The 14,943-nt window shown below is 46.7% G+C and overlaps 1 protein-coding gene across 5 annotated transcripts in view; it reads right to left on the bottom strand.

Annotated features, from left to right (window-relative positions):
• CLIC6 (chloride intracellular channel 6) overlaps window positions 1-14,943 on the bottom strand; it is a 100,152-nt gene that overhangs the window by 63,700 nt on the left and 21,509 nt on the right. For 2 of the 5 annotated variants that reach the window (XM_038581426.1, XM_038581429.1), the window contains exon 3: window positions 6,158-6,302. The exons of 1 other annotated variant lie outside the window; for it this stretch is intronic. Coding sequence is in view for 1 of the 4 variants with exons in the window: in XM_038581424.1 (XP_038437352.1) it covers window positions 6,162-6,302 (141 nt within the window). In the remaining 3 variants the exon portion in view is untranslated. The remainder of the gene's footprint in view (window positions 1-6,157; window positions 6,303-14,943) is intronic. 2 more of the 5 variants (XM_038581425.1, XM_038581424.1) reach the window with 1 other exon arrangement.

The following is a 14,943-nucleotide window of genomic DNA, read 5'->3' as shown; positions in this document are numbered from 1 at the left end:
GCAGTGTCTTTTGTTCTAGTGAGGTGACTCTGGGGGCGCTCCTGGATGGGGGCTGGTCATCAGAAGGCACAAGTCATCATTCTAAGTCAGCTTGGAATTTTTAGCCCACCCTTCATTCTCCTGAGAAAGGAAAAGGGCTGAAAATGGAGTTAATGATTCACCATACCTACATGAGGAAGCCTCCATAAAAACCCCAATGGAATGGGGTTCAGAGAGCATCTGAGTTGGTGAACATGTAATGCACCTGAAGAGGCCATGGAAGCTCGGCCTCTGCATTGCTTTTGTCTGGATGTTCATCTGTACCCTTTATCTGAACCCTCTGTGATAAACTGGTGTATATAAGTAAAGCGTTTTCTTTTTTGTGAGCCACTCTAGCAAATTAATCAAACCTGAAGAGGAGACTATTTGAACCTCTGATTTATAGCTCATGGGTCAGAAGCACAGATGACCACCTAGACTTGCAATTGGCATCTGGAGTGAGGATTAACCTCATGGGGTTGAGCCCATAACCTGTGGGATCCGACACCACCTCCAAGTAGACGGCGTCAGAAATGGGTTACATTGTAGGACACCCAGCTGGTGTTGCAGAATTAATTGGTGTGGGTAAAACCTCAGAGATTTGGTGCCTAGAAGTATCAGAATTGAAGTGTTCTGTGTCAAAGTAAGGCAAACACACAGTGGGGAAAATTTTTTTTTCTAACTCAATGGGATACTGTTAATAAGTGAAACATAAGCTTTTAGTTTAACAGCATAAGAGAGGTTGACATAAAAACTTGTGACTTGGACAGCCCGAGTGGCTCAGCAGTTTAGCGTCACCTTCAACCCAGGGCCTGATCCTGGAGACCTGGGATCGAGTCCCATGTCAGGCTCCCTGCATGGAGCCTGTTTCTCCCTCTGCCTGGTCTCTGCCTCTCTTTCTCTCTCTTTCCTCTCTTTGTTTCTCATGAATAAATAAATAAAATCTTAAAAAAAAAAAAAAAAAAACAAACTTGTGACTTGAATGGTATAATACTATAGAGGAGAATTTGACATTATCTAGAAAATTTATCTGTGCCTTCATCCTTTGACCCAGTAATCTACTTCTAGAAAATTCCAGTATATCTGTCCAAGATATACTGGACATATGCACAGGGCTGGTCACAGAAGCACTGTTTTTAATAGCAAAGGGCAGGAAACAACCCAAATGTCCATCAATAGGGAATGACTGAACAAATTAGAAAGTGGTTGTGTAAACTCAGGCATAGGTCCACAGTGGAATATAGACATGAATGAGGAATAGTTCCCTCTACTATTCTGGAGTGATTTCCAGGAAACAGCATTAACAACAACAACAACAAAAAGCACGATACAGAAAACAGTTAAACACACATATTAATAATGCTAAACTTAAAAGTAAAACTTCCAGTTATTTTACCAGCAAAAAAAATGGAGGGAGGCGTTATTTGGAAATACCACAGAATCAGAATTCAGAACAGAAAGGGTATGGCAAAACTATTGGCAAGTCCACAGAACAAGGGAGAGGACCCCTCTTTTATAAAGGAAAAGGGGTGGTGGGGTGGGGTTGTTATAGAAAAAAGTCCATTGGAACAAACTGGGAGTTTGAGGTATAGTGGCTTCTCATTGGCTGAGCTGTGACTGTCTCTTATTGGCTGTGCTGTTGCCAAGGCAAGAGAAACCCTTCCTGCCTCCTGCTGGGATAGTGAGGTGGTATCCCCAGACAAGGCACCTACCTGTCTTCTGGTCGGACTCAGTTAAATGCAAGCGGTAGGGCGTGACAGCTCCCCCTGCTGGCCTCACAACTCTGTTGTAGTGAAAATTCCCCTCTTAATTTCCACAACAGATATCTGTGCACTGGGGTGGGACTTGCAGGTGAGGAGTTGTAGGATTCCTGAAGCTTCCTCTTTTCCTAGGCTGTTCCTCAACCCCTGAGTCCCTCAGAGGTAGTCCACTCTGATCATCATCTCCAGGTTCAGTCCCCAAGGACAACCATCTAGGTCTTTATATTGTGGTGACATGATGCTTTCTTTTGAGTATTATCGAACTATTCAAAAGAGCTCTTCAGAGGAAAAGTTATAAATATATTGATGGTGTCTTATTACCCAGGATTGTTCACTGAGGGCATTTTATAAGACCCTAAGTAGTGATGGGCTGGGAGGATGAAATAAAATAAATAAATGTACAATTCTTTTGTTATAACTTTTGCAGCCTAGGGCACCTGGGTGGCTCAGTAGTTGGGTTTCTGCCTTGAATGGGGGGGGGGGGGGGGGGGGGGGGGGGAGTGACCTGAGACAGAGTCCCACACTGGGTTCCCGTAGGAAGCCTGCTTCTCCCTCTGCCTGTGTCTCTCCTCTCTCTGTCTCTCATGAATAAATAAATAAAACATTTTTTTAAAAAATAAGAAATAAAACATTTGCAACCTAAAATCGATCTGAACCCTTTATCTTGCATCTGGAGAGAAGTGCAGTGTGCTCACTGATATTTTGGTCAATTTCCAGGGCTAATAGTGTTCCCTACAGTTATTGTGGTCCCCCACTCCTGGTCTGGGTCTCACTAATCTAAACTGGTCACAGTAGTCCTGTCTCCCCACCCCCAGTCAGGCTGGATTCCAGAACTCAAACTTGAATCAATCAACAGGTGGCATCTTCCCACTAGACACTAGTTCAGCAATGGATCTATTGAGTGATGGGTGTGAAAGGAGGTTTGAGGAGGTGGTTTTAAGGGAAAAACTTTGCTTTTTAGAGAAAACTATAAAAGGAAATGCTCTTCTCTTCCTGAGGATATTGTCCTGCCTGGAGATGAGGTCTCGAACCCTGTACCCATCTCATTAAAGGGTTGAACCAAGAGAATCATGGGACATGGAGCTGAAGTCTGATCTACCCAAGACTTACAGTTAGGTGAGTCAGTAAATAAACCACTTGTTTGAGCCAGTCTGAATTGGCTTTTCTGTTATTTATGGCCAACTATGTCCTGATACAGGGACCTCTGCTTTGTATTCCTATACCCCTGAAGTCTTGAACTCATTTATATCTCACCATCCACTGACCCATGTGGAGCAGCCATGGAACATACCTCTAACACCCTTCACCCCAAATGAGTGAGTGTGTCTGTGGACTGCAGGTTTGGCCCATGAAGCTATATTGCAGTGCCTTCAGCAAAAAAAAAAAAAAAAAAAAAAAAAAAAAAGCCCAAAAGGAGAACTCTAGTCCCCCCACCCCCGAGAAGTTCTTCATCTATATTTCCTCCCACCTTCCACCATGTTTCTGGCTCCCTACTCCTTCTCTATGCCATCCAAACAGTGATTAACTCTGGGATGAGGAAGTGGATGTGGTCAGGGAGGTCACACTGGATCTTCAAAGTTACTGGAAAGATCTATTTCTTAATTTGGGTAGTGAATACATAGATATTTATTTTATTACTCATGAACTCATATATGTATGTTTTATACTCTTTTAGATCTAATGTGTATTTCACAACAAAAAGAATTTAAGAAGCAACTGGTGGATAAGCTGGGGAGAAAGTGGTAGTTCGCCCTTCTTAAAACAACCACAGCAAAATGCTGTGGTTCACAGATGGATGAATCACACTCAGGGATGCGCCTCAGGGATGTTGTACAGCTCCTAGCTGCCTGCAGAACAAATCCCAGTCCTTAGCTTTGTTGTCCAACCCCACAACCCTTCTAAGACTTCTTCTGTGACTGGTGCTTTTCCTGAAACTCCTTTGCCCCAAACACTGCAAGTCTCAGCTCAAAATGGGTGTGAGAGGCCAGTGCTCTCTGTCTGCCTTCCTGTTCTCTGAACTTTGGGATATCATTGCACGATTTGTGTTTCCATAGGTTACAACCATGCTCATTTCCCACTGGGTGGCAGCACCAAGCACCAGGCAACTCTCACCCCAGAGGCTCTCCTCCTGCAGCTGAGGATCAACCAGGGAGGCAGTAGGTTTGAGAATCCCTTCTGGTTTGCCAAGGACCCTGCACTCACATGCACAGCAAGTGGGTAGCCATGGCTGCAGAGTAAGGGAGTGAGAACATGGAAAGATCCAAGGCCAGTGTCCTCCTGCATGCTGTGGCTCTAGTGATCACCCTGGCCTCCTAGGACTTACAGCTGAGACACATTTTTGATTCTGTGCCTTTAACAAGAAGCTCAGTTTTGTGAGTCTTTGGATTCAGTCCAGATTCAGGCCAAAGTTTTGAGACCCTTGGACATTGTGAGGAATCAAGGATGACCAAATGCAGGGCAAGTGGGACTCAAATCTGTGTATCGGAGAAGGAAGCCTTCCCTGAATGGCATCGCCATGCAGGTGACACTGGCTAAGCAGACAGGTAGCTGATGACTTGGAGTTCACATCAAGAGCTCTGCCCATTGTGGGAGGACTGTGCTCTATTGTGAGCTCTACATCTGCCCTCTGGCCCCTCAGAGTGCCTTTCCTTTCTAACAAAGATCCAGCAATGGACTTTTATCACAATGTCCTGGGGCACTCAGGGCTCCCATCCAAGGTGCTGCTTTTCAGGAATGCAAGTATTTGGGATGCCAATTAGTAGCCAGTAGGTTGCTTGTTGAACATGGATTCAGGACAGAGAAGCATTTATCATGGGTTGTGAGAAATGTCTGATGATAAAGCATTGGCTACACAGCTGTGTGGCCAGGACTCTTCTACCTGCTACTTTCTGACTTTTCCCCACCTTGTTTTCCCTCTAGACTCCTTACTGGTCACATTGCTTAAATATTACTGACTAACCATACCTTTCTCCTATATTCAGTGGGTCTCCCGAGAATGCCTTCTAACCTCAAGGTGACATTGGTCACAAGAGAGAAGTGATTCTGTTCCTTTAGAGGACCTACACACAGCCCATCTCTTCCATTCTGTGGTGATTTTACCAAGTAGACCTCCAAGAGTACATTATCACCTCTGCACCTGGGCTGCCTGTGGCAACCACTCTATACAAATTGAAATGAGTGCTCTCAGTGGGAGGGAATAAGATAGAAGAAAAACTATCCTCTAGGGGAGAGTTGGGTAGGCAGAGCAATGAACTGGATGTGAAAGTCAAGGAAAAAAGGAAGAATCAAAGGTGATGGAGAACTTGAGTGACTGCGACAGTTAATTTTATGTCAGGGTGATTCATCATGGGTTGAGTGCCCAAGTTCTTTCTGGGTGTTTCTGGGAGTGGATTTTTAGAGGAGATTAGTGTATGAATCAGGGGACTCAGTGAAGTAGAATCCCCTCCCCAATGAGGCCACCATCCAATCCACTGAGAACCTGAATAGGACAAAAGCCAGGGGAAGAGATGATCTGGCCAATTGCTTCAGTGGGGACATGAGTCTTCTCCTACCCTTGGCTCCCCCTAGACTGAATTTCATCACCAGCTCTCCTGAGTCTCCAGCCTGCCGACAGCAAGAGGACTCCTCAGCCTCCGTAATCCAATGAGCTAATATACCATAACAAATCCACTTTTGTTCTGTTTTTCTGAAGAGCCCTGAATGACACAGTCTCTGCACACCAGGGGGAACGGTGATCCCTATCCACAAACCTAGTGCTGTTGGAGGAGAGGCTGATTTTGCCTCAAGTGGGGGGAAATTTACCAAATGGGAAAGGTGTGGCCACAACTTCTATCTTTGTCTTCCAGAAGCCAATCACCCACCCTCCGGTACATCAGATTCCTAAAGTTTCTCCAATGAACTCAGAGTCAATGAGACAAACTCAAACATGGCTGGATGCAGGAGCTCTGCAGACACCTTCCCATCATGTAGAGCCTGAGGAAGACATGCAGGTGGTGGTTGACAGGCAGGATAGATGGAGCGAGGCCAAGTACAGAGGATCAAGTGAGATCCTGAAGCAAGCCATGTGGGCTACACCTCCAACTTCTCTGTTACACAAGCCAAACAAATCCCTTTTATTGACTAAAAAAAGAAAAAATGTAAAATGGTGCAGCCACTGTGGAAAATAGTTTGGTGGTTCCTCAAGAAATTAAACATAGAATTATCCCACGACCCAGCAATTCCACTTCTCCGTGTAAACCCTGAAGAATCAAAAGCAGGGACTCGAACAAATATTTATATATCAGCGTTCACTGCAACATTGTTCACAATAGTCAAAAGGTAAAACAAACCCAGTGTCCAATAACAGATGGGGAAAAAAAAAAACCAAATGTGGTCTATACCTACAATGGATCCTTGTTCAGCCATGATGAAGGATGACATGCTGACACATGATACGACATGGACGAGTCTTGAAAAAGTTTTGCCCAGTGAAACAAGCCAGACAAGGAAGGACAAACACTGTATGATTTCACTTCTATGAGGTACCTAGAAGGGTCCAATTCATAGAGACAAGATAAAATAGAGGTTACCAGGGGCTGAGGATAGGGAAAGAGAGAGATCTGTTGGGTAATGAATACAGAATTTATTTGGAGGCTGATAAAAACGTTTTAGGTGAAGTCAGTGGTATTGGTTATATAAGACTGAGAAAGTATTTAATGCCACTGGATTGTACACTTACAAACAGTTAAAATGATAAATATTCGGTTACATATATCGTGCTGCAATTAGAATAATAGAAATTTATTCTCTCAGCGTTTTGAAGGCCTGAAGTCCAAAATCAAGGTATTGGGGGGAAAAGAAGAGGACCAGACTTTAGATTTTTTAGTGAAATTTATGCAATCTACTCTGGTAAATCAAACATCTTAAGTCCCATTGGATCACGGTGGATAATAAATACATGGATATGTACTTACTCTGAGATCCATGATGGCATAAAATGGACTAGTGCTCTCACAAGCTCGTGGACAGGTGTGGGGCTATGAGACCTGAGGTGGCCCCCAGCTCAGGCAGCTGAGCCATCAGACACCGGGGAGGAAAGAGCCAGTTGAGCCTATCTCCCTTCTCCTACACTGAGCCAAGCACGCAGGACAAGAACTCTTAAGCTTGTCTACTCAGAGGCTGCCAGGCCCATTCTTTCCGTCCTCAGATTCCTTGGAAAACATCTTGGGACAAGTATTAAAAGACCTCGTAGTCAGATTATTCCTTCGACAGGAATGCCTAAGATCAAGAACTTCCAGATTTTAACCATCTGAGACTTTTATAAATCTGAGACTTTTATAAATGCACCATTCCCAGAAATTCCAAATCAGCAAGTATAAATTGGGCCCAGGAATCAGAATGTTTAGCACATGAACCCGGTAAACCAGAAGTATGTGATCACTGGATCCATCCCAATGAATCCTGCATGCGACACCAAGTCACCAAAGAAATTTTACTTCGTCAAAAGCTATAGTTTATTTATTTTTTCAAACTTGTATCATGACATCAGTTTTATCAACATCAACACTATGATTACTATAGTCTTGGAAATCTCATGGTGGCCTCAACAACAGCAGCAAATGGCCACATAACAAAATACAGTGTTGTGGGAGGTTATTTTCTCCAATTATCAATACACCATAGCTGGAATCCTCTTCCTTCTTATACTCAGGGCCATTTGAGCCCCATTGCAGACGCAAATGAGGTATCTGGCTTGGGACCATTGGAGGGTGACAAGACTTTTGAGCTTCACCATCAGTGGAACAATCAAATCCAACTGTTCTCAGGTATTATGACCTATTACATCAGCTCCTGGTTGATGCTGGTGGGTTTGAATGTTCTGCTTCAGAATCCATTCTCTGTGTCCTTGAACCTGTGGGTTGGGTGCTGTGAATACTTCCAATATCTGGGGAGGGGTTGATGCTCTCCAGCGCAGCTACAGGACTCTGGGAATTTCTAAGCTGTGTGTCTCTGAAAGAGGGCTGCCAGCCACCAGATTCCCCCAGAGTCACAGCATCCTTATCCACCAGCTTCTGGGGAACTTCAGAAACAGAAAAACAACTCTGCATCAACATTCCATCTGAATCCCAGAGCCAATGTCACCAGGGTCACCAAGCATCTCACTGAAACCTGAGGCCTCTGCCTGGCCCACAGGGATGCACGTGTACCCCAAGCTTCATTCTGACCCCTCCGCCTGTGACACTGCCATGCCTCACATTCCATTCGTACTAAGCCAGCTTGCTAGGGTGTACTTGTGGTTATTTATTCCCTAAGATTTCTCATCTCCTACTGTTGCTATCCTTTCATTGAGTGGTCTTTCTGCTCTTGCCCTCGGTCTTCTATGTCTGCAGGAACCACACCACTTTGCAAACCCACTCCCTACACCATCCTGCCTCTTCTTCACTGGGCCATCCACCTACAGGGGCACTTATGACCTCTACAGCTTTGGGTAGCTCTTCATCTTCTCAGGTTTCAGCTGTGCCATGGGTTTGAGAGTTGCTCTCTGTTTCAGGCAGGGTCCACCTGCAGTTATAGGAACCAGTCTAGCTATTTTAAGCAGAAATGCATTTAATAACAGATTTATGTGCTTATAAAATCTTCAGAAGGGCTGAAAAAGGCAGGCTGCAGAGAAGGCTTCCAGGAATGACTCACAGACCAATACCCAGAACTAACCCACCAGGGGAGCTGCCACTTCTAACTCACTCCACGGGAAGCTCTGGAATCAGGAAGCTGCCCAGCTCTGGAGTCCCTGACTCCAGTGACAGAAGCTTTGCCTTTGCTTTCGGTGATAAAATACCTTCAGTGGGTCCTCAAACCTACTAAATCTTCATGAGAGAGAGAGAAAAAAGATGCCTCTAACCTCTGCCTCTCTGCACACTTAATCCTGTTCCGAATTCTGCGTTTTCCTGGCCTCATCTAATCTGCAGCTCCTGAATCATATGTGGAGCCCTGTTTGCAAGGCAGGCTGGGAAATGCAGTTTCTGCTGCTCCAGCCTCTACAGAAAAGGAAGACCCAGTTGAAGGAGGTTGGAATGAATGAATGAATGAATGAATGAAATCATTACTGGCATTCCCCCCTCAAAGAGGTGCTGGGAGGAATACAGCCAGCACTTTCTGATATCTTTATCGTTTCATTCATGCATCTGTTTACTCAGTGAATATTTATCGCCACTTATTGTACCAGGAGTTCAGCGGGGAATGAGGCACAGTCCCTGCCTCATTTACAGTCTATGGAGTTTACAGTCTATGCTATGGGCTGAATTGTGCCCTTGCGATTCATATGTCGAAGCCCTTCTCCTTAAAGTGGCTGTGTTTGCAGACAGAGCTTCTAGGAGATTATTTATTTATTTTACTTTTTTTTTTCTAGGAGATATTTAAAGCAAAAAAGAGATCATAAGAGTAGAGTCCTAATCTGATAGGGTTGGTGATCTTATATAAAAAGGAAGAGTTAGGTCTCTCTCTCTCTCTCTCTGTCTCTGTCTCTCCTCCTAACCGCCATGCAAACCCATGTGAGGACACAGCAAGAAGGTGGTCATCTGCAAGCCCGGGAAAGAGCCCTCCCTGGGAACTGAACCATGCTGACACCTTCAGCTCAGACTTTCAGCCTCCAAAGCTGTGAGAAGATAAATTTCTGCTGTTTAAGCAGCTCAGTCTACTGTATTTCATTACAGACACCCAAGCAGGCTAAAACAGTCCAGTAGAGGTTTGGGCAAGATAACAGGTGATTATAATACAATGTGGTGGGTGCCAGGGGGCAAGCACCAAAGACTTTGAGAGCACGGAGGAAGGGCACCTTATAAGCCTTGGCGAGGAGTCAAAAAGGCATTTAAGAATCTGAAGGAACAATCCATGGAAAATTCTAGAGGGAAGAAAGACCCCATGAGTTCACTAGGGCTAGAAATACCCTTTTTCTAAGATATTTGAGGAGTTTGAGGGGACAGGTGAGTGGTCAGCCTAGAGCACTGCATCCTTTATATAGGGTCCAGTCATGGGAAGTACTCAGGGGTGCACCACATAGTTACTCATTCATGTCTTTGATAAAGGTAAAGAAATGGCAGTAACCACACAGAGGTCCCAAGACTTCCGGGCACAGATACCCCACTGCCCTTTCTCATCCAACACGGTGACCTGGTCTTCAAATTATAAACCACCACGATGTGTGTGTTGTATCTCTATTTCAAGGGAGGCAGACCAGGTTGTGGAACTGGGTGAAGCAGATGTACAGCATCAATCTCTACATCCACACACAGTGTAGACAAGCTAACTCCTGGCGCCTCCAGGAGAGTTGCATACATAACAGCACCTTATGAATCACTAACTCATCTCAGCATGACCTAGTCAAAGAGAGGGTGACCCAGCCATCCAGGTTTTCCCCAGACTGAGCACAGGGGTGAGGAGAGGGAGGGGGAGATTCAGTGCAAAAAGCAGGAAAATTGGGGTACCTGGTTAGCTCAGTGGTTGAGCTTCTGCCTTTGGTTCAGGTCATGATCCCAGGGTCCTGGGATCGAGTCCCACATCGGGCTCCCTGCAGGGAGCCTGCTTCTCCCTCTGCCTGTATCTCTGGCTCTCTGTGTCTCTCATGAATAAATAAATAAAATCTTTAAAAAAAAAAAAAAAAACAGGAAAATCCTGGGCAAACTGGGACAAATTGGTCATCCAAGTACCTTCAAGAAACAGGATTTGCACAGAGCTCTTGCCATCTTGCTGTAAAACAGCCCCATCTTACACAAGAAGTAGGCATCTTCAGACCTACCAGGAACCCTAAGGTGCATAGGGCTGTAGCAGGCACTCCACCCAATCCCCTCCATGCTCACAAGCCATCAGTGTCCTTCTGGAAGCACCTGAGACACCCCCCCTCCAGGACTTCTCAGCCAAAAGTGCTGGGGAGTCAACACCTCCAGCTATTGTCCTTGCTGGCAGTTGGAAGACTCATACCCCAGCTTCCACACCCTTTGGTTGGGCAGCTGAGAGGTGTGCCCCACACTTGTGCACGAGGAACCGCCAAGCCGGCCGAGGTCACCTGCCCACTGATGCATCCAGTGTAGGCTCCTTCCTCGCCTCCCTTCCCCACTTCCCCCAGAGTTTCCCACATCACTTCCCTTGTGCCTAAATCTTTATCTTCAGGGCCCATGATGGCAGGAACACAGGCAGATCCCTGCCGCCAAGGATGCCGGATCCTGTAGGGAGGCCATGGAGGTAGTGAAGGACAAGTAAGAAAATGACATCATCACATTCTTTCTACGTGAATATAGACAAAAATGCCTGGTTTGGGGGCATCTGGGTGGCTCAGGGATTGAGCGTCTGCCTTCGGCTCAGGTCATGATCCCGGGGTCCCAGGATTGAGTACCACATCGGGCTCCCTGCATGGAGCCTGCTTCTCTCTGCCTGTGTCTCTGCCTCTCTCTGTGTCTCTCATGAATAAATAAATAAAATCTTTAAAAAAAATTCCTGCTTTTATGAAACCTACCTTGGGGCAAGAGGCCATGGTGAGCAGAATAATGGCCCCCCAAAGATGTTCACACCCTAATTCCTGGCATGTGTGAATATGTTTCAGATGAAGTCTGAAAGTCGTGAAATTAGCTGACTTTAAAAATAGAGAGATGACATTGGACTCTGGGTAGGCCAGTGGCATCCCATGTATTCCTAAAAGATGGAAAAGGGAATGCAGCTGAGTCAGCTGGGGAAGAAAAAGATGGAATAAGAGAAGCAAAGTTAGCGGTGTGACTGGGGCTTTGAAGATGGAAAGGGACCACAAGCCAAAACTTCAGGCAGCTTCTAGAAGCCGGGAAAGCAAGAAGATGGGTGCCACTGCCAGGAAGGAACGCAGCCCTGCCCTGCTGACACCCTGATTTTAGTGAGGCCAGTAACACCCGCTGCGGCATTGATCCCTACAACTACAGGACAGTAAGTCTGTGTGGGTTTAAGCCACTACGTTTGCGGTGGTTTATTTTGTTTTGTTTTTTTTTTTGCAGCAGCCATAAGCAACTAATGCAGGAGTGTAGGCAAAACAAAGTGACCCCAAATCTTGATAATATCATAAATAAAAAATGCAGATGATGAGCTTCAAGGAGAAAACAAAGCAGCAAAGTGGGATAGGCTGATGGACGTGGCCTGGCTTTAGCTAGAAATCTTTTGTCTGTTTGCTGCAAGATCATGTATGCTGAACACTTGCCATGGGAGGGGGGCCCAGAAGCCATATGACCCCCATCAAGTACCTGCTCACCTTCCAGTGGGGACTACCTGTTCAAATTTGCTACCAGCCACTAAGGAGCTGCTTCGAGGTGGAATCACAGTCCCTTTCCTCCCGAAGTAATGCACTGGGCATTTGGGAGCCGAAGGACACCACGGGAGGTGATCTTTTTGTAAGAATCATCCTGGTTATCAACGATGTCCCGGGGTAGCCACGGGCCAGGCTGCGGGAACACGGCCCTCTGCTGGGGCAGAAACAGCTAAGCAGGTAGTTATCCTATGTTCCATTAGGTGATCTTTATCAAGAGGGGTGGCTGATGGTATGGCTCGAACATTTTCATCTCAACACCATCTACAACACTGGGGCCCTTGCTGTTTTCCAGGGAAAATCCTGATCCTTCCTGAAATAGCCATGGAGTTCACGGGAGTCCAGGGAAGGGAGCTCCCACGGCGTGAAAGTTATGATTTTTAACTCAGAGGAGCTCGAAGCTGCAGGACCCACCAAAGGACCAGAAACACCAACCCTGAACCACTGTGTTTTCCTGATGTGACACCAAAGCGAAAGCAGCTCCAGCACCCACGGGGGAAGAACGCAGCTCTTGGTGGATTAGTCTACAAAGTGACTCAGGCAGGATGCTTGGGTTGAAGGCGACCCTGGAAAGGCGTGTTGGCGTCTTAACTGTCAGCACCTGTGAATGTTTGGAAACAGGGTCTTTGCAGAGGTGATTGAGTTAATATGAGGTCACCTTAGGTTAGGGGGACCTGGAATCCAGTGGCCAGTGTCTTTATAGAAGGGGATGTAGCGGGCAGCCCAGGTGGCCCAGCAGTTTAGCACCGCCTTCAGCCCGGGCCTGATCCTGGAGTCCCAGGATCGAGTCCCACGTCAGGCTCCCTGCATAGAGCCTGCTTCTCCCTCTGCCTGTGTCTCTGCCTCTCTCTCTCTCTCTCTCTCTGTCTCTGTCTCTGTCTTGTATGAATAAATAAACAAAATCTTAAAAAAAAAAAAAAGGGATGTAGCATCAGAGACGCTGGAGAGGAGGTGATATGAGGATGGAGGCAGAGGCCAGAGCAATGCAGCCGCAAGCCAAGAGCAGCAGGAGCCCCCGAAAGCTGGAAGAGGCAAAGAAGGATCATCCCCTGGAGCTTCGGAGCCAGCACGACGCTGCTGACACCTTGATTTCTGGCCTCTAGAACCATGAACCCTGACAAAGCAGGGTTCATGTCAACAAACATTTCTGTTGTTTGTTTTTTAAAGATTTTATTTATCTACTTGAGAGAGAGCATAAGTGGGGGAAAAGGAGGAAAGAGACAGGGAGAAGCACACTCTCCACTGAGCAGTGACCCCTGACGTGAGGCTTGATTGCAGGACCCCAGGATCATGGCCTGAGCCAAAGGCAGATGCTTAACCGACCGAGCCACCCAGGCGTCCCTCATTCCTGTTGCTGTAGTCCCCCCAGCGAGCAGTCCATCGCTTTGGCAACCCTCAGAACCCGTAGCATAGGCCAATCTGAAAAGAGCTGTGGGGCTGAAAGTCCGCCTGGAGCCCCTTCATGATACGGATGCTCCTCTGTCGAGGCAAAGCTGCCCACAATCGGCCACCTGTTAACCGGCTAAGTATTTCGCCGAAGGCTGCTGAATCTGTTTGTCCCCCCAGACCTGAAGCAGAGCCAGAGGGGAGCCCACTCTCCTGCTCACTGCCTCCTTGCGTCTTGCCTTGTGGGTCTCCCCCAAGCACCTGGCAGTTGATGATGCTTGGCCAGGAGCCCTGTTTCTCCCTCCTCTGGCTCCAGAGTCACCCTCCAAGGTATGTGTTCTTGCTCCCTTTTCCTAGTCAAGGGGTCCATCTCTTTGCAACCAGGAAAGAGGGCTAGAAGGCTGCTCATGTTTCCAGAAGGCATGGACAGTCTTGTAGACATAGCATTCCCCCCAGGCAGCTGTGAGAGTGCCTGGTCCAGAAGAAGCCCCTGCTAGAGACTCATTGAATGAGGGGGTCCCTGTGCTTTGGCCAGTGGTGTACAGTGGGAATCGAGATCAAGCAGTGTGTACAGGCACTGTTACGTTGCAGAGACACGTTTAAGCAAACAGATCCTTCGGATCCTTCAGTACCTTACCCATATAGCAGCCTTCTGGGCTCTCCTCATCTGACCCTTCTGCCTTGGTCGGTCTGTCTGATGGAAAATATTAGGTACGTGGCCACTTGGACAGCTGAGCTCTCCTTACCCCTCCCCTTTACCTCCCTCCTTCCCCCATTCCTTCTTTCTCCTGGATTTATAAAGGGATGTGGGCATAGGGATTAACTTCGCAGAAAATGCATCGCCCCAAGCCACGCTTTTGCAAGTCTGCCTTCGACCACTAGGTGGTAGTGTTGGCATGGCTTGCTCTCCCCTACCCAGCAATTTGCTAGGAGTGGCCCCAACAGAGGAGGGCTTCACCCTCCTTATTTCAGCAGGGAGTACCTGGAAGGGGAGTGGGGTGGGGGAGGACCCCTTTACAATGAGGTACTCTAAAACATTATTTTGACACGTTTTCAACAATGTTACCCTGGAGAGGTACAATTTGTAATGAGTCTGTTCTGGCAAGTTGACTTAACTTTCTTGCTTTCTCCATCAAGTGTTTTGTGGCCATATTATTAGACAATTTTTAAAAATTGATAGATTCTGTTCTAAAACAGTACAGGGGGGCAGCCCAGGTGGCTTAGCGGTTTAGCGCCGCCTTCAGCCCAGGGCGTGATCCTGGAGATCCCGGATTCCAGTCCCATGTCACGCTCCCTGCATGGAGCCTGCTTCTCCCTCTGCCTGTGTCTCTGCTTCTCTCTCTCTCTCTCTGTGTGTATGTGTCTCTCATGAATAAATACATAAAATCCTTAAAAAAAAAACAACAACAACAGTACAGGATTACTGGAAAAATTGAGTGCAAAGTCAAGGGCACTCTCGTCTATCACTTCACCCCACACACAGCA

This window comes from Canis lupus, chromosome 31 (genome assembly GCF_011100685.1).
Source record: "Canis lupus familiaris isolate Mischka breed German Shepherd chromosome 31, alternate assembly UU_Cfam_GSD_1.0, whole genome shotgun sequence".
Lineage (NCBI taxonomy): Eukaryota > Metazoa > Chordata > Mammalia > Carnivora > Canidae > Canis > Canis lupus.
Note: the sequence above shows the minus strand (reverse complement) of the source record. Positions and strands in the feature narration are given on the sequence as shown.